The sequence below is a fragment of the Habropoda laboriosa genome, unplaced genomic scaffold, assembly GCF_001263275.1.
Source record: "Habropoda laboriosa isolate 0110345459 unplaced genomic scaffold, ASM126327v1 scaffold89, whole genome shotgun sequence".
In the NCBI taxonomy this organism is placed as follows: Eukaryota; Metazoa; Arthropoda; class Insecta; order Hymenoptera; family Apidae; genus Habropoda; species Habropoda laboriosa.
In genome coordinates, this window is record NW_017100263.1 from 2,004,324 (window position 1) to 2,029,312 (window position 24,989).

At 35.3% G+C, this 24,989-nt stretch overlaps 1 protein-coding gene across 1 annotated transcript in view; it reads right to left on the reverse strand.

The window, feature by feature from the left end:
* Window positions 1-24,989, reverse strand: part of LOC108573069 (MICAL-like protein 1) — a 53,502-nt gene that overhangs the window by 21,015 nt on the left and 7,498 nt on the right. The window contains exons 2-5 of the mRNA XM_017935433.1: window positions 23,728-23,964; window positions 16,795-16,973; window positions 14,708-14,796; window positions 765-2,446 (exon numbers count right to left, since the gene is read on the reverse strand). Coding sequence (XP_017790922.1) covers window positions 765-2,446; window positions 14,708-14,796; window positions 16,795-16,973; window positions 23,728-23,879 — 2,102 coding nt within the window. The 5' untranslated portion in view covers window positions 23,880-23,964. The remainder of the gene's footprint in view (window positions 1-764; window positions 2,447-14,707; window positions 14,797-16,794; window positions 16,974-23,727; window positions 23,965-24,989) is intronic.

Here is a 24,989-nt window from a genome sequence, read left to right on the forward strand (position 1 = left end):
AACACGCTGCGTATTAAATCAAAAATTTGCTAAAAAACGAATCGTAGAGCGGAAGCTTGTTGGCCTGCACGTTCTCCTCCTGATCTAACACTTTTCGACTTTTTCTTGCGGGGGGCATGATCAAAGATATTTTTTACAGAGACGTTCTGACAACAGCTGAAAACATGAAAGGTCGTATTTTTAATGCGTGTGTAAGTATTTGTTCGGATACAGTACAGAGAACTAGACACGCATTTGTTTTACGCCTAAGTAAGAGTATTGAATTTGGTGGAGAACATTTTGAGCACATGTTTGTTAATACAATTCATTCTCCGTAAGCTTCCACCTCAAACAGTTATTTGTGAAATTTTCAGTCCAAAGTCATTTCAAGGTAATGTTGCGATACCCAGTTGAATGCGTTTCGATGTTCCCTTCTCACGGTAAAGAAAAAAAAAAGTGGGTCATTCCGTTTAAAAAGGATGTTACTGATAGTAAAATCTCGGAAGATATGACCATGAGATAACCTTCATCCCCGTTGCTTAATTTTCACCCTGAAATAACTTCCTCCCGCGTTTCTTCAGCATTTTTTTATATTTTTACAAATAATAAAATAAGTAAAAGTTGCAGAGGAATGTAGGGTGTTCGTTTCTGAGAAATATCGTTTCTTTAAAAAGAGGCAGTACGAAGTAAAAAATGTTCTATCAGCATCGTGTCCAAAATGAACATTTCATTAGATAAAAGTTGTTTAAGAGTTTAATTAAAAAACCTCTAATTCTAATACGTACTTAATAGTGCGTGGTTTAGGAATGGGCACAATGTCGGACGGCTTTTCGTTGGACTCCACATCGCTATGTTGATCATCTTCATCACTCCAGAAAGGGTTTAAGTTAATTTGCGGTGCCGCCAAACGTCGCTTTGTCGGTCTCTCCATGAGAATCTCTTGCCCTGCATTCTTGTTGCTGAAATTATTTCTCGTAGCTGGCTTTGGTGGAATAATTTCCATCTTTTTCGCGGTCCCTTTTTTGTTTCCTCCTCCTCCTCCTTCTCTTTCTTCTTCTTCTACTTCTTCTTCTTCTTCTTCTTCTTCCACTTCTTCTTCTTCTTCCCCTTCTTCTTTTTCATTTTCAAAAGGATTTGTTGAATCTCTGGTAGTCTTTAAAGTGTTTGCGTTTGTTTTAGGATTATTGGTAATCTCTTCCTCTTCGTCACTTCTAAAAGGATTTAAATCTTCAGGGTAGTCTTTTTTTAAGTTAACTTTTACAAGTGCTTGATCTACGCTATTTCCTTTATCCGATGAATGAATCGATGAACTTTGAAATACCATCGATTCGTGTGGTAACGATAGTTCGGACGGAGCCGTTATATTTGGACTCTTTTCGCCTTTCTCGCTACAAAAATTTTCAGCGTTATCTCTTAATCCGTCATATGAATCGACTACTTTTGTCGCATCTGAACTATTTGGCAAACTTGTATATTTTCTTTCCGTTACATCATGCTCCTCAGGCTGTATCTTAAATTTGCACGTTTCGGTGCTTTGATGTTTGGTGTCATTTGTTTCAACATGATCTTTCATACTTTCAAACATCATGCGTCTCTTTTGAACTAGAGAAAGACTACTCTTAGCGTTCGTACATTCGTCGATCGTCTCAGACAATGATACCTTAGTGTTATCGCGAAGCATTGACTTCTCCTTAACTTCATTCTGATCTAAGATTACAGTTAACTCTTCTTTCTGCTTTTTACCGTTAACGTTTAATTTATCGTGATCATGGTTCTTCATTATTGCACAGTCTCCACTTGTCCCTTGAACCGTACCTTTCACGCTTAGAGCTTCTGCTATTGAAGAAGCACCATGAAAGTCACATTTTTCTTCTTGCTTCCCTTGTTCCTCGTAATTATCGTTAATTGGCAATGTGAGATCTGCATTTGTTGTTTCAAAATTTACACGATTTTGGTCGAAACCACTTTTCACATTGTCATTCATTGGTGAGCTATCAGTGGTAAATGTTTCCATCGCTTTGTCCGAGAGTAGCTCATTCGATATGAAATTCAGTCTTAATCGAGAAGTTTGTGCAATTATATCGGGAACAGAAGAATCATTGCTATTTAATATCGTTTTGATGGAATTACGACAAATCATTCTTTCATCCACGTTTTCGTTATCACGAAAAGGTCGGGTATAAGTTGAATCTGTCATGATATCTTTTTCGGTTTCATCAGGTGTTATAGAATCGCTGCAGCTTTGTATAGCGAACGATGGAATTTCTTCATCAGGGCACGTTTCACAGCAATGTTGCCCTTCCTCGGTCTCGTAATAATTACCAAGGGTTAACTGATTACTACATCGTGCACAGCGAAAGCAGGTACGATGATAAGCAACGTGGTCTAGTACCAACTTTTCCGCTAGAAAAACTGGAAGCCCACATACGGCGCACAGATCCTTTCGCATTCCCAAGCACGACGCCTCCTGCAGCATTGTAAGTAACTTTAGTTTCATTCCTTCCATAACGTATACTTTATTTATATGTACTTTATTCAAATAATAGAACATTTAATGTTATTGTTAAATAAATCGAGTTCAATACATTCAGTCACAGCTTCATAGTATGTATAATCACAAGATTTTTTACTAATCCGTACAATGTAGTCTTGAAAAGTACGATTTATGATATGATCGATATATGTTTTAATTGAGCATTTAATTAATCACTGATTTTAGTGGAATTTTCGTGCAATTCTGTTCTGTCGAGAAATATTTCGTATGCATTTTTTTATCGGTAATGTTATGCTCGTAGAGGGTAAAAGTGACTAAATAAATTAGTTTGGGGTAGAAAACATGGAATTTTGTATTAGGAAATAGATTCGAGTGCAGACGTTGTATATTTTGCACAAGGAACCCAACTACATTCATAAGCAATTCTCAAAAAACTGTCTTTGTTCTAAGGAAAACAAAAATTTTAGTCTTTGATAAACTTATATCTCTTATAAACTGCGGATTTATTTTGGAATGAAACGTGAATACAACTTACGAACCAAAATGAAGAATATGTATGCTTTCAAGTACTCTGATAAATATTCGGAACCGTTAGGAACATCAGCCTGCAATGACGAAGAGTAAAGAGTAGACTTAAAGATAAATAAAAAAAATTATAAATATTTAACTTATCATTTAAACAGATAGAGTTTTTTGAATATTGTTTAGGTAGCTGTCGTCCATTGAAAACACATTTTTCACATATTAGAGGAAATATGATTTTTTATTCCCAACTTTGGGCTCATCTTCTACCCTTTTGAACGATTACCGATGAAAACATACACGTATTTTTCGAAGAAATGTATCATGTAAAAATTTAACTGAAATCAACGATTACTACGTGAATCTGTTCCTTTAACACGTTAAGCGCGGCGTCAGTCCGTGGGGACTGACAGTGAATTTTCCGTTTAGGCGGCGTCGGTCCGTGGGGACTGACAGTGAACTTTTCGTTTGGGTGTCGGGACCAGCACGTCTCCTTTTTTTTTTCCCAATTTATGAACACTTCTTCTATCAACCCGGATTGGTATTTCTTCGTCTGAATGCCGTGTGAGCGCATTTGTCATCTTCTGTTTATACTCTATAACCGAACAGCTCGCGAAGTGATCAGCGCTGTGTGCCGCCTGAACGGAAAGCAGAGCGAAATCGGCTCCGCGCTCAACGTGTTAACATGAGTTAGACTCCTGTTCCATTTCATAATTCCATTAATGAAAACCATTTCATTAGTACCGATTTTGTTCTGGATTTCGTTTTAACTTTAATTAACACATTCACTGTCGGATGCGAAAACGTACTCCTCCCTCGTACGTCTAAGAGAACGAAATGTTGTGATATGTTGTGAAGGATGTTATGCGGATCTCCTAAATAGCGGACTTAATTGGGAACTTGCAGCTAAGGAGACAAAAATAATAAATACTGAATGCAAAAGTGGAACAAATCATTTTGCATTAGCTGTTTTAAAACACGTTACTCGTAAAAATCAAGTATTCTGTTTCTTATAATGATATTTTGTATTATATTTTATTAAATTAATCATAATGCTCAATTGAATTATTCCTTAGGTGTAAGCGACACTCGTAATTTAATTATCCGTATAAAAATTTAAACATAAGCTACTCTCTGTATTAAAAGTACACGACTTCTGATTCCAGATCCTCCTGCGCCACATGTGTACCAAGGGACTTATAAGCAGAGAGTATGTATAACATGAACGTGTTAATATTTTATTTCCGCATTTGATTAAGTATAATATACTGCGATATAATGTTTTTAACGATATACAATTAAAAATGTTATTTCAATATTATATTTGCATCAGGATGCATTTACAGTTTCAAACTTTTAATGAAAAGTTAAAAATAATTAGTAATAAGAATAGTAATGGTGAATTGCTGCTTTCAGAAGGTAGTGGAGGTCGAGTGGGCCTTATCGGTAATATGAAAATAAAATAAACCGTCATGTGTGCTGCCAAAAAATACGTTACCACTCTGTTCTGTACAAAGTGGAATTTTTATCATCTGTATGTGACCTCCTAGATAATAGAACTTTCGTTGGGTCCACAAAATCTTTTTCGTTAAAGTTAATCTGAACAAAGACACTATTTCATTCATTTGAACTGAATAATAATATATTGCACTGGTGCAATATTTCCTTCCTTCGTCCCTTCTTTCCACCCTTTCTCTCGCATATCGCTTTCTTATTGTAACTGTACGAAGTGGTTGGAATACTCTAACTGCTTTATCCTGACACATTCATTCTTTTACAAGCACTCTTTATAATCATGCGTGTATGTATATACAATACCGCTCATAAGTTTAATCGTTCAATTCAAAAGTGTAATGTAATTCAATTCATTTCAGTTCATTTTATTTATATTGATGAAATTCCAATTCTGTTTATCAAATTCAATGTTTTATATCGAACTCAACAGAGTGAAGTTTATCATTCCCGCTTAATTCATTTCTTCCTGTAGTTACTTTTAGTGTTAATGAATTTCAACGAATGCAATTGAACTTTTCGATATAGTATAGTATCCGGACTGCAAGATTTGTGATCTAAATGTGTCTTCTCGGGGGTATTTTAAGTCGCTAAAGCCGAAAATGAGGGTCATTTTTCACAGAAAGTACTATAGGGTACGAGTAGTAGCAGAGCGCGCGGCTTGCTTACCTAAAACCGGGGGTACATCAATCCTTTTCCTCCTTGTGACGCTAATTTTAAAGACTCCATTCTATAACAGGGCTCATTTTATAGGTAGAATTTTAAGGAATGTGACAATATTTTTTTTTTAATTTGAACACCTGTAGCCCATCGCAAAGATATTTACAAAATAAGAATTTGCTTATGATTTTCAGTAGTATAAAATCAATTTTTCGAGTAACAAAAATATTATTACAATAAGGTCGTCCTTCTAGATTCAAAGAAAAAAATAAATTAGCTCAATTCGTTCCATAGTTTCCGAGATAAAAATTAATAAGCACAGCCCGTTTTCATAAAATGAGCAAAAATTGTCAAATTCGAAGGTCCGTATTTTTTAAACAAATTCGAAACTAAGTAAATGATGACTTAAACCCCCCTAATTTCACATGTACTACATCATATTTCATTTGGAATAAAATCCCTGATGTCGATGCCAAAAAGACAAAAAGATTTGGCGTGGAATCACCCTATACAGCAGAGCTACTTAATTTCCCCTCCAGAGGTTCCCCCACTATGCGACTGAGATGGTCTTGCTAGAGTTGCGGCGCGGTGGGAGGACGCGAGAAGGAGTCCTCCCCCACAACTCCAGCGATTGCCTTTTGTTTATGTTACACATTCTGCGTGTTCGTACCAAAAAATTATCGCTGGAGTTGTGGTGGGAGGACTCCTCGCGTCCTCGCAGCAACTCGAGCGAGATCATCTCAGTCGCATAGTGGGGGAACCTCGGGAGGGGAAATTAGCTCGTGAGCAAGAAGTTAAGCAGCTCTGCTACGCAGTAATGTCTCTGCAATTGGCTACTAGTGTGGATTCTATAATTGGTCACATAGAATTTGATTTATGTCATAATGTTAAATAGTAGAAGAACACGTTACAATATAATAAATAAAATGAACTTATAATATTGTACGATGTAAAAGTACTTTATGTACAATATTTTATTTTAGTATGTCTTCAGTCACATTCAGTGTGAAAAATAAGCATACATGTTATAAATATAGGAATGTTGGGTTGTGCACAGGCTTATTGAATAAATGAAAAACAGTAACAAATATATATTTAAATAACAATAGACAATGTCTCGGTACACTATATCTCGTAATACTCTAACACTCTAAACTCGAAGCTCTTGCTCTCAACTCTCAACTATAAACTCTAAACTCTAACTCGTTATTATTCTTTTCTTGTATATAGGGTGGTTCATGTAACTTGCACACCTCGAATAACTTCTAAAGTATGCGTTGTATGGAAAACATTTTATGCACAAGAGTTGCATGGTTTGCAGGGGCACATTGTATAGTGTACGTACTTTTTCACAGGTGGAGGCGTTTCAAAGATTTCAAGGTTAGCTTCGTCACTTTAAATGGAATGCTAAATTTCTTATGCCAAAATATTGAAAAATGTTGAATCCTGAATAAAAAAAGTATTGACCTTTATTAGCCCTAAATCTAATAATTAACACACACGTAACAGACATCGCTCGGGTACCGGTAGACCAGAGCCGCTTAACTTCTTGCTCACGAGCAAATTTCCCCTCCCGAGGTTCCCCCACTATGCGACTGAGATGGTCTCGCTAGAGTTGCGGCGCGGTGGGAGGACGCGAGAAGGAGTCCTCCCACGACAATTCCAGCGACTGCCGTTGGTTTATATTACACACTCTGCGTATTCGTACCGCATAGTGGGGGAACCTCGGGAGGGGAAATTTGTTCATGAGCAAGAAGTTAAGCGGCTCTGGTCTACGCCATTGCTACGCCTATGTTATCTCGCTCGCTGTCAGCCAAGCGTGTAACGCTAAACCACCCGGTTTCTTTTACGAGATTTCACGGCTCGACAGTTCATAATAGAATAATATAACTTTTTTTATCTGAAATTTTTTTTAACATGTTGGTGAGAGTTCTCTGATGAAAATGAGATGAAACACGATATAATTTGAACATTTACTTATTAACCCTTTGCGATCGGTGCCGCCATAGTGGCGGCATTTCAATTTTGTTCTAGAAATCGGTGTCGCCGTTATGGCGGCATGATCTTTGTTTTGTCAAGTATCATACTTTGGAAAATTACAAAAATTAAAACGTTTTATTTTTATGCACTATAACTAGTATGTATTAAAAAAAATATATCAGTTTCAAAATATTCTGTTTTTCAATATCCTTATATATACATATAATAAATCAACTATGCAAAAATAACTTTAAAAATCTAAATTTGCTCCGACTAGCTGGTAGTCCAACCAGAGAAATGTGCCGATCGCAAAAGGTTAATACTTATTGAGTGGTTAATTTAATTTCATAATACGAGCCGCTGTTTTTGAAAGTGGTATAAGTCCATTTTTTGGAAAAAAAGAGTTAACGGTAGTTTTAGTCAGATATAGATATCCTCTTTTTATATTTATAATCACACAGTCAATGGTGTACAATATCTTCATAAATTAATCAAAAGAAAGTTGAACTGTAAAATGTTATCGCAGGAATGTTTTTGTTGAAAGTGGAATAAATCCATTCGTAATAATGATAATTGAAACAACCGTTCGCTAACCGTGATTCGAAACTTGGCACGCATATAAGAAAACAATCCAAGATCATATCCTGCGAGTTTCATTTTTTTCTGTTTTTTCTTTTTGTTACCAACCAAAAACAAAACTAAGCTAATTTGGTGTGTATACGGGGAATCAAATGATGTAAACGAAGGTGCCTAGTGTTCAACGAAAATCGTTCATAAATAGTTTGTCAAAGAAAAGGAAGCGTGAAGGTAGTGCTGTACTTATGAATATTTATTACAACTTAATGTTAGAATATAGCAAAACTTATTGTGCGAGAACTCTACGAGCGAAGCACTCTTCACACCAGGAACCTCTTCTGAAATAATAAGTGTAGTTTTCAGAAATGTAGAGTGGTGATTTTTACTAAAGAGTGTATTTACTGTTGTTCATGGAAGAGCAAATGGGACGTGCAGAGTTCTTTAAAGCGAATACAAAAACAAAAACTGGTGCAAAAAGTAAAAACGAACGCAGAGAAGCTACTTATACACCTGAATTAATTGTAAAATATAACATGTTTATGAAAGGATTAGATCCACAGAATTAAAAGCTAAGTTATTGTTTTACCACCACTAAAGTATGTATGCGTTGATATGAAAAATTAGGCATATATTATATATTATACAACGGAATCATAAGGGAGGTTTACAGGATTATAGTTAGATATTATCATAGAATTACTACCGTACACACAAGGAACAATAAATCGTAGAATTGACGCTCATATATCCGAAATGTTACCTAAAAATAAGTATAATAAGACGATCTGAAAACGACGCAAGTTTGCATTACATGGAAACAAAACAATAATTACAGATGTGAATAAATCTAAAGAAATAGAAATAATTCCTGAAAATTCCTGAACCGTGTAGTGTGAAGAAGTGTCACAATCTCGCCTGATGATGCTCGAATATCTCAATAAATATAAGTCTTAAACTTTGGACAGAGGAAGGGGTGGTAATATGGCCCCCCCAGTTTTATACTTCTTCCTAAAATCTGATTCATAACTGAAACTGCTTTAAATTTTTGGTTAAAATGTAGGTAAACTAACAAGGCTACCTGTCACAAAAGATAGAAGTGAAAGAAAAATAATTGAATTGAATTTAACATGTTCTATGAAAATTAGTCATTTTAGACATTTTTACAAAGGTGAGGGTAATATGGCCCCCAACAAAAACCATAAAAACTAATTCTTTGGTTGTATCAGAGATCAAAAGTAAATCATTAAAATAAATTTTATTGTCTATAAACAAAAGTCGCACACATATTCTTCTTTTTCGCACGATGTGCATTCGCTATGTGCCCGTAATTCACATATGATCCATTTAATCCATATCTCGACTCGTTTATCCACGGTCACAAAATATGCATGTTGCATCGGTATTATCAGAAGCTTCATAAGAAATCTCCATGTCTAAAATATCAGAGGATGAGTTTCGGAGCTCTTTATTTATTATGGGGGGTCAATATATCAACACGCATAGTTTCGGAAACTTTAACTATATTTTTGAAAATATCAAAAATTAAGTGGTATTACTTATGTATATCGATTCTACGTACCTTTTCTCACATGTAATACCAACGCAATACTTCAACTCCCTTAACTAACAAGACATACTTCCCTTCCGGGAAGCCGAAAAACTTTCGTTTCGCAAGTTATGTTATTAATGCTTATTATTAGCGACAGCTATGCGATATTTAGGTTAAACATGTTTTCTTTTATTTATGGCTACTAGGAGCCGCTAGATGTTTTTGTCATAAATATGAAAATTACGAGGCCATATTACCACCCCTTCCTCTACCGCTCTGTAATCCGACCAAATTTCTGATTCTGAATATGCAATAAACACGTTAAGAAAGATAGGTTTCATTGTGTAGATATTTGCTTTTTATTTGTAAATTCACTTGATAGTAAACTGACCAGGGAAGTGCTCGCTTGTGTCATTCTATGAGTTTCTAAGCGTGAGCATTATAATATTGATGCTACACTTGATTACCAGTAGTTGCGAAAATACAATACAATAATAGAGAGTATAAATAAAATGTTAGAAACAAGTTGAAAGATAAAGTAGAAAATGAATTTCTCACTTAAAAAACTACATAATTCGCCTATTGAACATATTCTTGATCCTTGTTACTTATATTGACAATATTTAGAAATCTTAGATCTGTTTGTCGAGGACATGTAACGCTCATCAAAATACGTTTCGAAGCGAACGGTTGCCATCTTAAATTTGGTGATTAATGCACAGTTGAAAAAAACGCTGAAACTGATTTTAAGTAGGAAATTTCATATCAAAAGTTATTTCCGTGTCACTCGCTACATTTCTACTGCAAAAGGAACAATAAAATAAAATAAAGAAATTATTCGTGCAATTGGTGAACATTCTGCTGTTTTCTTTTTCTTTCTAAAAACAGGTAACGGGGTTTAAATGTTGAATAACGTGAACATATGTTTCCCTTTTTATTTTATTAACCTTAATAGGTATTGCGTTAAACTTGCAATGTGCGAAAATGAATTTAATATATCGTTACTATACAGAAGCATTAATATTTATAAACACTACCTATTCTTATCAAATTTTTAAATCTACCTGCATATAAAGTATACATATTTTATAGTAAAGAGCAATTACTTTATATCATATCTATAGAGAAATGTTAGGTCTTATGAACAACATGCACGCAAAGAAATATACAGGAGTTTGAAATTATGTAATGAACAAAATGGGCATGCAACAAAATAAACGACAAAGCAAAATTACCTTCTAGCGGAATATTTCAGCTTTATATTGTCCCACTAAGTCCAATTTTCCTCCTGAAGAATAAAGATATGTGGTAAGACAAGAAAAAAAAACATTCGTACCATGGTTAAAAAATTCCATCTGCAAGACGAAGATTGATAAATTTAATTTGTTTCTTACACATCGGCTTCTTAAAATGTAACGACACGCAGGCAATTTCATTATAGAGAATGTCCTAATGTCAGAAAATGCCGTGAAACGTACAAAGTCTCTGTTCTAGAAGTAACCAAGAAATGCTATACTATTTCGTAAGTTGAGTTTCAATTTTCGAAATACAAGCAACTAAATTTCTGGAATTCAATTAACAATGGGTAATACAGTAAATTCTCCACAAGTGTCAGTCAGTTTGGATTCTACAAGTGTCAGTATAGATGGTCCTGCGCCTAGGTCTGCGTCTTTGCTGCGCCTATGTTATCTCGCTCGCTGTCAGTCAAGCGTGTAACGCTACACCACTCGGTTTCTTTTACGAGATTTCACGGCTCGACAATTCATAATAGAAAAATATAATTTCTTTAATTTTACTTTCTTTCATCTGAAATTTTTTTTCAACATGTTGGTGAGATTTTTCTGATGAAAATGAGATCAAGCACGATATAATTTGAACAACATTTACTTATTAACACGTTCACTGTCTGGCGTGACAGTTTTTCATTTACTCTTTAAGTACATAATGCGATTTATATACGAGTATTTATACACAAAAATCACGTACACATACATTATATGTACTGAACTGACTGCACTTTATAGAGTACCAGTACGAATTTTTCTATGTAGATTTCAGTGTATTTTCTTGTTACCAATTCTGAAAGTTAACATACCGAATACACATATAGGTATGCAAAAATTTATCTTTTCAAAGATGTTCTACATATTGGCCATGCTTCAAAAATCTATTGACCAACCTGATTTTACTGCTTGACTATTTCTTATTGAATTATGTGAAAAACTAAGCATACAACAAGATCTTCTACACACCAGACATCATGCAGCAGAAAGTCCACGCATTGCTATTCCTTGTGCCATGATAGCAAGTACATCTTTATTCAACGTATTCGTAGAAAATCTCAAAGTTAATAAAAGTTATTTAGAATATCTCCTAAAATAAAGATTTCATACAGAAATAAAATAAATTTCAATGCTCTGTTTCCTATCAACAATGACAATTTTTCCTCGTTTAAGGTCCTTTTACAATCTACAGTCGACTTTTTGTCAAATACAAGAACATTACTGTAACGAAAATATGCAATTACTATAGACGAAATTGCTCACATAATTACTCAAGGTCGATCAAGGTGGTAGTCACATTTTTCTGACAGCAACCGATAACCGAGAAGTCGCGCGTACTCATTTGTTCACGATCGCGCGCGGATGAGAGACAGCGCTCCCGTGGCTGGGCGCGGGCTCTACGCGCGCTCTAATTGGCCAGTGTTTTTCGTTAATAATTCAAAAACGAAGCTTCAACCAACATTTTGGCAAAGGAAAAAGTTGTTCAGAGTCACCCCAGCAACCCCCCACTTCCGGGTGTTATACTCTTTACGGGACACCCTGTATAATTAATAAGCGGTATATGTACTTGTGGGCCAGAGAGGACTGTTCAAGGGTGAAGAAACACACTGATCAATCATCAATGATGTCAATGATTGTCAATCATGTCACCGCCTACTCCTACAGAATTATTATAAAAATCAACGACAGAACGGCAGAAATATTCGACTTTATGTTCCATTTAAATAAATATTCGACTTTACGGCGAACTGGTCAACATTCGACTTATTCATACTAATATTTCGGTAAAGTAATAATCAATCGATGTGATTTCGTACTTATTCGTGCAGCAAAATACCAATGCCATCTCGACCTTCACAAATCCGAGGAAAAGTGGAAAATCGCGTTAACATTCGGAACTAATAAGTATGACTTTATTTTTTTTAAAGAGTATGTATCTGCTAGTAACTACGGCAGGTAAAATAAGAGATGATTATCTGAAATTCATTTGGTTGTAATTGAATTATACAATATTTTATGAAGCCATTACAAGTTTGAGCTTGGTAGGACATCAATTAGGAAGGTTTAGCTGTGTGTGTGTGTGTGTGCGTGCGTACATGAATGGATGCATAAATTAATGAATAAATGAACGAACGAACGAATAAATGAATGAATGGGTGAAAGAATGAATACAGGTAAAGATATATTTTTTCTTGTTGTAAAAGAGAAGAGTCTCTCCAGTCACTTTGCATGATTCCACTTTAGTATTATTAATTGTAACATGTAGAAATGGAAAATTCCAGACTCGTTTAGAAATAAATTTGCAACGAAAATATTTCTCTTAAAATGAAAAATGTATTACTTTTTACATTGAATTAAGGATTCTATCCATTGCCAATGGTATACACTATAGTATGTACATACGTATAGTCAGTCGAAGAGATATAAGACGAGTTGTAAGTTCAAATGGATATTGACAAATTTTTTCCATAAAATGTTATTATATATTATCTCATACCTTCGGATGTCGTACGCGACCCAGTATTCTTTTATTTTAAAAGGTATCGACATTGGAAATTTACTGCTGTTTGAGAATCATCTTGCATCTGTTCGACAACTATAAATATGCACAAAACGATGGATTCTCTGCGGGTACTCAAAACAAACATTTCCGTAATCTTTAATGCTGTAAATAGTTATATTACCAACTAATAAAGTAGTGTAATTAAGTTCTGTACAAAAATTGTTTTATTATTGCAAGAGAAATACTATGTGTGTTATTCTGCATGGTATGTTATTGGTACTTGTTAGTAAACTGTTTAACATACTTCTATTTTGCCAGTCGATATTCCTTTTGATAATATAACGATATTTATGCAATTTTTAAGGAGAAGATGTTGGAACCGACCACATACCGTACAATACATATCATCAAAATTTTTATTTTGAAGAAATATAAATCGTACGTATGCAAAGAATTCGCTACTTTTATAAACGCTTCAGAAATTTATACGATAATGGAAGATCGTTTTATGATAAATTCAAGTACACCATATTGCTTTCAAAGGTATGAGTAATATTAGGTTGTCCGGATAGTTCCTTTCGTCATTTAAACCATCGTATCTCTGTTTCTAATTGACATAGTAACAAAAGTTAAACGGTATTTTCCTCGACAGTTAATGGTGAATCCAACGCACTGCTTAAATTATTCGTAAGATGAACAGGGACGGATATAAGTCGAACTATGTTCTCTGCATTGGAGCGAGGATGTTGAATTTTTCGTGGCAACGCTCCACCGCAGAAAATATAGTTCGCTTTGGGAGTAATCTTAGGGGTACATCGGATTTATCTTCAAATAACGAGTGAAATACCTTTTGGTTTTTGTCGCTATCTCAATTAGAAACAGAGATACAAACAGTTTGAATTTTTTCTGAAATTACGGAACGAACTTTCAAAACCACCCGGTGTGTACTTCCTCATTCACCTTATGAATAATTTTAGGAGTGCGTTGGGTTCGTCTTCAAATAACGAGTAAAATACCCTTTGGTTTTTGTCGCTATCTCCATTAAAAATAGAGATACGTCCGTTTGAATTTTTTCTGAAATTACGGAACGAACTTTCCGGACAACCTAATATAAACGTATTTCTAAGAAACCTGAAACTGATGGAATATGACGGAATACTGTTTTCTGCTAAATCAAAACGATCAGTAAATAAGACAAAGTTTAAACTTTAGTATAAAAATGCATGCACTGCAAACGTCATTTCTCATTTTCACTATACTATTTTAACATTAATAATAAACTTTATAATTGCAATGTATTACATACAGGTATATTCTACATAACAAAGTACAAATGATGAGAGAATGTTTATGCGTGATTTAAACGAATCATTCTTGCAGATGTGATCCTGTCTTCCTTTCTTTAGGAAGAGAGTCCTTATATCAATGAAATCAATATATTGACTCGACCTATAATATCATAATAAATGCCCTGTATTCACATATGCACTGACAGGACGAATATCAATTATACTACATTATAGTAGGACTAAAATTGAAACTCATGTACCTATAGTTCAACATTGTTGAATTCTTTAATAACTAATCACACTTGATTCAAAAAAAAATCCAATAATTTTCTATGATTCATACAACAAAGGCTTCTGTACCTTTTCTTTCGGTGATTCAGGCATTTGCGTGATTCTTCCATCCACAGTTTCTGTAGCTCTATTCATTGCGAGTCGAGTTGGAGACGAACCTAGAAAGGTGGAGAAGAAAAAAAAAAAAAAGAAAATATTTAGCTTGTACATACATTTGAAAAGATAGACAGACATTATTATTCCTACACTATCATATCACGTGCTGTATTTCTAGTGCAGAATCAACGTGCACGAGACGTGTTATCGAAATTAACCGTATCACTTTCAAAGAAAGTTACCCAGATATTAAATGAATTTTGAAAAAATAATGATTGTAGACGTTGTGGGACTTGTCCTCGTAACAACTGAAATAAGTGTCAATCCCTTGGAAAATTCGGTATCAGCGGGAAAAGTAGCGTCAAAGTTTGTCATAAGCAGCTCTAAAAATGCATATACAGGGTGTCTCAGGTTTTAATGGCCAAACGTTGTCGGTATATTCTATGGGTCGAAATAAAAAAAAAAATGTTATACAAACATAGGTCTTTTAGAGCTTCGTTAAAAAGTTAAAAGTAGATCAGCAATATTTACGTTTAATCTGTTTATGCAAGAAGCAACTAATACTCCATCTCAAAAATGTCCACCGTTTATGGCAATGCAAGATTGACATCAGAAAACAGAATTTATTACTCCGCGACTTTCGTTATTATTTTGTTTCATTTCAGTAAATGCATCGTTGATTTTTTGTATCAGTTCATTACGCGATCCTGTAAATATCGCGCAAATGTTGATGATCTATTACTGTATTACATCGCAGTAACCGTGAGTCTGCTATTGTTTCCTTCATTTCGTATTACCGCCATAACTTTTTAACGAAGCTCTAAAACACCTATGTTTGTATAACATTTTTTTTTATACCGACAACGTTTAGCCATTAAAACCTGGGACACCCTGTATGTACGTACTATGTATGGCTTATCGTCCGTACCAAAATCAAGTGAAAATGATTATTTTATCATACCTTTACGTAAAAAAATTTACCGGAAAAAAGGGTGTTTTATTAAACTTCTTAAAATCGTCGCCACTTTGTTATTCTCTAATTAAAATTATTAACTGAGGTACGGACGATGGCAGCACTATTACACATTAAGAATCTTTTGAAATTTTTTATTTCGGATAATCGCCTGCGCCACGAGCGTACCTATTTTCTAAGGCGCTATATTGACACCATGAAAAAGACATTTAAAGATTATTTAAAAATTTTGTTTGTATGGTGTAAGAGCAGTTTAATAAATACCGAAAAACTTTATTTCATTATATGCTGTTTTTACTTAGGCAAAAATTGTTCAAAATAGCGCAAGTTTTCATCCGTCAAAGTAGAACGACCCCTTAAGTTTCCAAAAAACTGAACAGTTTATTAAAAATCAGTCGCGGTACAAAACTGATTCCACTAAGAAAATTTTTATTAAACAAATTAAAGATAGCAACGCGAGTTTGATATTTTTCGTGGAAAGTCAAAGCATTGCACGCAATACTACGTATTTGGTTCTTTTCTCAGGGTGCGTATCCATTTGTTGCACATCGAGTCGCATCTTACTCACATTTTGATAACGCAACAATGCAACGCTTGCCCGTCAAAATTGATACGCATCTTTACGTTCTACACTGACACGTTGAATAAAATATATATGTTCAAATTCCAAGTGTGTGTCCAGTTTTGCGCTTTACTGTATGTTTATTATATAAATATGACATTTTGAGTGGCTGTATTAAAAATGTCGTACTGCAAGAAGGAAAATCAACTTATTTTATATAAAAATAATTAAAGTATAAAAAAATAAATCCAAGTATCTCCTAGTGTCTTAATATTTTTATTACACAATGTCGAACGTTTTTTCAAAATAATTCTTAACAAACACTTCATTAGCACTTGTAAGAACTATTTACGTGCAATCGGCATCATATACTACATATATGTTAACATACAAAATTGTTGTCTTTATACGTTAAAGAAATATACATGTATAATTTTGGTAAAAAAATGAAAAATACGTTTGCTTAAATAAAAAATAAATAATTGTTAACAAGTGCACAATATGTAGATCTTCCGATAAACTTACCACTGAAGGTCTGATAAAATTGTGATAAGTAGGTAAGAATTGACAATCGATCCGGTACAGAGCAAGAGGCCATGTCTTCTGCATCCAAAAGTGCAGGAATTCCAAGATGCTGTTCTGCTACTCTAAACGCCAGTTCATTGTTCCCGTACACGTCGTTCTTGTCTAAATCGTCGAAGTTACTGCAAAGGACGTAACGAATAGATTGTTCCTATTAGTTATTACAATTGATTTGTTGCGGCAAGTAATGTTATGATATAACGTAATCTTGAAGTAACGTGACTTCAATACTTATGATAATACAACAATATTTTATTAGTATAACTTTGGTGGTAATAATTGCATGCAAGATTCCACACTGAAAGGCAGCGTATGAACAATCCATTAAAACGTTCATAAAGATGATCGAAATATCGAAATTTCTTAAGGGGGAAGATTCGTGTAACGGTTGAGAAAAAAGTTCTATTTTTGTTTTGCTTAAATTAATAGTAATACATCTGGAAAATATCTCCGCGAAGTTGTAAACTGAAATTCGAAGTATTAATAAAGCTACAAAAGATTTTAGAGCTGTGCGTCACGCGTACACCAGTTACATGACTCGAAAACGTACAAGGCAATTTTAGTTTTGAATCCTTATGGCGACGATTTTCAAGTGTAAAAAGTGAGTCTGTCAGTCACGTTGAAAAAGAAATGGGTACTTGGCTTCGGGATATAAAAAAAAAAAAACAAGAGAACTTGGAGGTGAAGATAAGTTAACATACGGGATGTTACGTTTCAACGAGAACAGTGGAAAATATCAGGAGGAATTGCAGCTATCAAAAAAATGTTTCTACAAAAGTTGCTTGATATAAAGAGGCACATTATGTGGTATAAATAATTTTTCTGTAGGTGTAGCAGTGGGGGAGATGTTAAAGTCAAGTTAATTTTTTTAAACGGAACCCTGTATCTTTTTATTCATAATATGGTAGCGTTGGTTGAAACGAATTCAACGAAATGCAACATTAAGTCATTTCGTTTTATGAAAAGTTGTAAAATCGTGGAGAATTTTCATTGGTAGCACAGCCAAGTATTGCAGAAAGAATGCGGATCTGATTGGGTTATATCCCCATAAGCCCACCTTCTCTGACACAATCATAGAAATAAGCCACACGTATTGTCATTATTGGCCAACGCGATAACATCGACGAATCGGATCATATAATATTGCGTGACGGTGCATACGAAGTACAATAATATCTCTCACATTGTCGCTCTGGTCGGAACCGAAAAGCATCAATTTGAGTAGAGGAGACACGGTTTTCGAGGGTTGCAGCCCAGCTTTGTAGTTTGCCGAACGAAGATAAGGACAACGAATAAAAGATAAGGGATAAAATGAGGGTCGAGGCAACCGAGAGATTCAAATACCACTGTTTTTATTTTTAACTTTTTCTGTATGAAAAAGATATTAACATATTGATGAGATTGTTCTGATTAAAATGAGACGACGTAATTTGAACACCATTTACTTATTAATACTTATGGTGTAACTCATTTAATTTCATTATCGCTTTGAATAAATTACAAACACGGATTGCTAAAAAAATACATGAAATATCTGTACACATAGTCCGTCGAATGCATAAGCTGTGTCTGGAAAATTTGGAGGCACAGCCTACGTCAGAGGCGCTTAACTTCTTGCTCACGAGCAATTTCCCCTCCCGAGGTTCCCCCACTATGCGGTACGAACACGCAGAATGTGTAACATAAACCAACGGTAGTCGCTGGAGTTGTGGTGGGAGGACTCTTCCCAGCGAGACCATCTCAGTCGCATAGTGGGGGAACCTCGGAAGGGGAAATTTGCTCGTGAGCAAGAAGTTAAGTGCCTCTGGCCTACGTGAAGGCACGCCCCGTGTGACAGCACCAATGTGAAGGGAGGGACTAGGTTTCAGCAGCGTCAATATGAAGGGAGGAACAGGGCCGAAACGACACTGTGATTGGGAGGTGTTTAATCTTGCCCGTGGTAGTTACAAATGGTAGTTAATGTTACTATGAGCTACAAACGGTGAAAGATTGTGAAAATCGCACTATCATGACTTTCGGCGTAAAACTGTAATAAATCTGCAGATTCTTACATCTTTCGATGCCTGTCGCTTGTTTCTCCATCCACCGATTTCGATGGGATTTTCAGCGTGTGTATAATTGACATAGATCTACAAAACGTATTTTTTAGATTTTCATTACGAGCTCAGATAAAAAAGTTGTAAAAACGACCTTCGCTATTTTCTTCGAGTAATTGCAGTTTTTTCAAAAATTTATACAAACGTCGGAATGACGACAAAAAACCATTTCTCTAAGCCTTATAAAAGTAGCGGTGCAAAGTCAAATTTTTTTGACAGCAATCGATAACCGAGAAGTCACGCGTACGCGTTTGTTCATGATCGCGCGCGGATGAGAGTCAGCGCTCCCGTGGTTGAGCGCGGGCTCTACGCGCGCTCTGATTGGCCAGTGTTTTTCGTTAATAATTCAAAAACGAAGCTTCAACCAACATTTTGGTAAAGGAAAAAGTTGTTCAGAGTTACCCCAGTAACCCCCCATTTCCGGGTGTTACACTCTTTACGGGACACCCTGTATAGAAATAACGTAGTAACTATGTTTAGTATGGGTGACGCTGATATGTTTTTTTTTTCTCAGCGTCTTGTCGATGTTTTGTTTTATTAATTGAGTAGCGACGTACCTTCCTCGCGTATCAAAGTAAAGAAGATTTATAATTCAAATAATATCTTTTAATTTATTACCATAAATTCTAATAGGAACCAACTTCCATTTGTTCTTTAAAATATAACTTTACACCTCGATTATCATGGTGATATTTGACTCAGCAATCGATTGATACTGACTAACAATATTCCACGCTATGTCGTAAATGGCCACAATGTTTACGTTTGCAGCTGTACGTAATGTATTATTAAAATATAACCATTGCGGCAAGACTATCTGTTCACACAGTTTGAAAACGGTTATGATATCGGTTTCGGGTCTTGAAACATTTACAAGAATCAAAATAATGTTATAACTGTTATATTATAGATATACAGGCTGTCCCATTTTGATCTCCCCAGGCAAATATCTTGAAAGATATGAAACACATGAAAAAATGTTTCAAATAAAAATTACTGGATATTAAGGGGGGCAAACTATGCTGTCATTTATTAGACTTTGCAATGACACTGACAAGCCTTGCAGTAGTCAACTTCGAATTTTTAAACAAGAACCTATATTTTTAATTGAACCTTCTTGTAATTAGTATTGGAACGTTTTCAAAATACTATTTAAACATATTTTTTAAATGCCCAAATTTTACATGCCGCCAGCATTAACATTATGTTCCACTCGAAATCATTTACTTCTTGCCTGAACCACTTTTTTTATAGTATGGATAGTTTACCAATAATTTGCATGTTCTGTTTATAATCGGACATCCTGCATAGCAGTTTGAAACATTTATTTTCGGAACTGTTGCAAACTCTCATAAGACGTATCCGCGAATCCACAACTCGAAAGTAATAATAATTGCTTTGCCATCTTCAGTGACTTTGAATTACCTTTAATGATACTGAAATCGCCTTAACAGCAGATATCATACAATCATAAAAAAAAATACAGCATCCCATTTAAAAAAGTAGAGGTGACTTTGAAATCCCCTCTACGCCTCCACCCACGTAAAAAATACTTGCATTACAATATCCCCCCCGCCATACAAGTTTTGTAAACAACATTTTGTCATATTACACATAACGGAAATATTTAAGGTAAACAAAGTTATTGGTCCACACTGTATATTTCTTTCTTTCCATATACTTGTACTTTTCGACACGTCTTCAATTGCTCTCTTTCATCGGTGTAATTACTACTCGCCTCCAAAGAAACGAAACAATTTTTGTATACTTATATAAATTTTAGCCGTTTCTTTGTATCTGGATTCAATAAATAATCAACTACTCACTTGTCTATCCAGAGGGAAACCTTGTCTACCCTGCGGGTTGAAAAATTGTCTACGAGTCTATGTCGCGACTAATTTCTACTAAAGGCATTTAGGGTGCAACAATCCTACAAAGCTGGAACACTGGTGAGCCAACGCCAGATGAACAATTGTTGGATATCTTTCTTGACTCTCTGACCAGGTATTCAGGAGTTTCGTTTATACTATATGTATGTAATGTTTGAATGGCCTTTATTTTTAATGGAAAGATATTCCAGTAAATTTATTGTTCTCGCCATTTTAAAAACCTGATGCATACTTTCCAAACTTTCTCTTATATCACGATCTTCTAATGCAAGCTACGACATGTTACTATAATTATTTATTGCATAAAATGTGAATATCATAAAAAAACGAAGCACAGTACACTCTCAAAGTAATGAATGCATCTGCACTTGCGATTTATTTGTTCTGCTTTTCAGTCACCTCCATCTACACACTTTATCTTTCCTAATCCATTCTCTCTACATCCTCTTTCTAAAGTATCGCGTCTTTAGGGCAACAAATTATAGACAACGAATTATGTTTCGAAAAATAACTACATCTTTTAGGGTGACTGAGGATTCGGAGGTATTTCTTAGAAAGTTTCATTAAATTGTTTACGCTACAATCACGAGCATTCAAGCCAAAAGATAAAACCTAGAAAATGCTTTATGGCTGCAAGCGTAACATTGCACAACACGACGTATGCATAATCAGTGGGCCCTGGATCTGCTCACCCTTGTGCCTAACTCCCTCGCTGAGACCTGTACACCGCCACCTTGCTATCAGAGTGAACGAGTTGTTCGCGAGCCCAGAGGAATTGTCCAGAAATGTAGGATGTGCAGATCATGCCACTGATTCGCTGATCATATCACCACCTACCCCGTCAACTTCTGTACCAGGCAATTTCAATAAAACTGTAATAATTTAACAAACACTTGACACAAATTTAACTTGCTCGCAACATTTCATTAAGTTTCTAATAATATTTTTAACCTATATATTTCGCAAGAGTTGCCAAGATACATATCCCAGTAATTATTGGACGACCAAGGAAAGGGTGATTCCTTTTGAAAAAAATCAAACAACATTACAAACTAAAGCTTTTACATATGAACCTTTGTTTTCGAGAACATCGATTTTGATAAATCGTTGCATACGCATGTAACTGCTACTATATCATTTTACTACTAATTATTTTAATTTCTAATAATAATTATTAATATTCTCTCCCTTTGCCTTTTCAGGATACGGATTGGGACTTCCATACACAGTGTACAGTACCCTGCCACTCTCATAGGAACCTATTATTTTGTACAAAGGGTCTAGCCGAATAAACATGGTAAAAGTGCCCCTAAACCAAATGAAACTTGTGATACGTCAACTGAAAGAGCTTCCTAGGAAAACCATTTGGACAAAGTTCTAATCCTCCTACCCCTATTATTAGGGTAGTTACCGACCTAAACATAATTTTCAGTTTATGCTTAATTTCTTTTGTTCTGTTGTACAAAATTTTTTAGATACTGTAGCCAGAGTGTTACATATCTTTTTCGAAAGAGAAACCTATTTTTAACAAATTAAAGAACATCTAAAATGCCAAATTATCAAATGACAGCATTTATATTTTTACAGTAGAAGTCGCCTGTCATGTTTATTACAATTTTTTACCTTTTCGTATGTATAAAATTATAACACTGCTTGTGGCAGTTGGTAGGATCCAGTAAGCGGTAACATCACAAGCGTTTCTCCTATTAATCGTAGAGATACTTACTTTGTCTACTGCAAAATACAAAAGATGGAATAAGACCTTTACGATAAATACCTCACCCTAGAGGGGTGGGAAACTGTCCATGCAACGGAAAGTCCGGGCCATTAGTCCTTAATACCTCTTCAGATAGCCAAATCCTTTCAAATCTTTCTACATTAAAAACGATTACTGAATCCACAAGAAATATAATGCAGCACGCGTAAAAATGAGGGGGGGGGCAAAGTCATCCTTTAGCTGGTTTCGAATTTGTTTAAAAAATAGGGAGCTTTGAATTTGGCGATATTTACCCGTTTTTATGAAAACGGACTGTGCTTATCAATTTCTATCTCAGAAACTATTGGTCGATTATATTGTGTAAAACTTGTTCTTTAGTGTAATGAAATAGTTTTCATTATCTTCTTTCCTGCAGTCTCTAAGTCCACCACGCACAAAGATCTTGTACATACTGGTCAATAACCATAACCCGATGGAAGAAAACTTTTTTCATAAATAATCCATCTTCCTTTCTAATTTTACTCCATTACTCTCATCTACTTTCTTAATTTCCCTGCTTCTTCTTTTGTTCCTTGTTTACTTCTCTTTTACTTAACACTTTGCATAAGTCGTCCCTCAGCTGTAAGAATATAGGTTCGCCATTCGTTTTCTACCGCCTATATTACCACTTCTAATTCTCCCTACTTGGCCTGATAATACTCTCTCCTTCTTTCCTTCCTACATTGCTTCTCCATCTCTGTTCTTTACCGCTTTTCCTTACTCCCCTTCTTTCATACTTCCACACCACAGTACTTCCTAGCATGTCTTTTTCCAAATTTTCTCACTCTATCTCCCTCTTCTCTACTCCGTATTTTACCTTGCTTCGATTTACCACACTGCGTTTGGTTTCTCTCGACAAGTGGTTCAGCCTCTCCTACCCCACTTGCGTGTTACTCTAACCCCAAAGTTCCCTGTTTTCGTTCCCCCTTTTCCCTGCTTGACTACCATACCTAATCCACTTTCTCCATATCCTGTTCCCTTCTCCGCATAAAGTAAAACTCTCTCTTCAACAAACGCGCTAATGCCTACTCACACTCTCCAACGTTACATATATAGTACAAGTGTATTACAGATGTTGATAATGACTTTGAAAATACCGATTTAAAAGAAATTAACTTATCATTCCTTTACTTACATCAGATCTGGACGGAAATGATGAATCATTGCGCAAAAGGCGAGACCGTCTCTCCAAGAAGTTGTCATATTTTGCACATTTACACCATGGTAACCCTCGGTTATTCGTCGACACCAGAGTTCTAGTGCCTTTGTGCCTCGTCTTTCGCCCATTTTGTATTCTGAATTTTAATTTAGAAATCCTCTATCTCTGCTTCGAAGACACGATATTCTGTCGCCCAAGTCTTGCACAATGACCCTGTAATGAATCAGAAACAAGCATATGAAACTTTTACGACGATAATTTACACCGTCATCGATGTTCGACGTGTAAGCCTGATGAAATTATGGTTAACATAGAGAAAATCATATAAAATTTATATAATACAGGTGATAAAATTCACACAGTAAAAAAGTTAGAAGAAAATGAAGCAATATGAGAAACAACTGATACAAAAGTTGAATCGAAAGAAAGCAAAAAGGGAAAAAATGTCAACACTAAAATTACAAATCTTCAACCATAACTTCTATGTCACCATCACCTTTGGCAATGCATCGGTTTAAACGTAGATTTTCTAGAATGTAGGTTTTCTATCTAAAAGATAGTAAAATTAAAGGATACTATTAGAAATATTTTTACACAAGGTGTTAAGCCTTTAGGTTTACTACGCAGAAGCCTAGACACTCTATATTATGTGATTACTGTTCAAAGTTTCTTGTTTAGTCGATGTACTTTAACCCAAATACATAGACCTAGAAACTGTGCTATGCACGCAAAAATTCTGTATTTTTGCTGTCTACGTGCCTTAATGGTGCATACTTCTGCACACTCCATAATGATTGACGTGTCACAAAATCCACGACGTGCTGCAAAGACAATTAGTCTAGTTTCAAACCACTGTTGGCCGTTCGGTCCAATTCCCCTGCCAAGTATAATAGCACCACCGTATAGACTTGGACATTCTAGGGTGGTCGGTATGCTTGGGAACCAGAAAGGATTGCCCACAGATGAGGAGTGCGCTGATTTGCCCATTACGTCACTGCCCACCTCGTATAGAGTTTGTACAAGAAACAAAGGTTTTTAAAAAAGCGGCCGATAAAAAGGTAATAAATGGTAATAGTCCACAAACTAGTCCTGATCGTAAGCAGACCTCATCGTAATAGAATCACGCCCCCAAGACGTGAAGCTTAGATAATCCTTCGGGCTTTTGATATTGTAGTCGCTCATTCTCTTAGTTAACACACCACATGCACATACAGTAGAGCCTCATGTATCCGTATTCG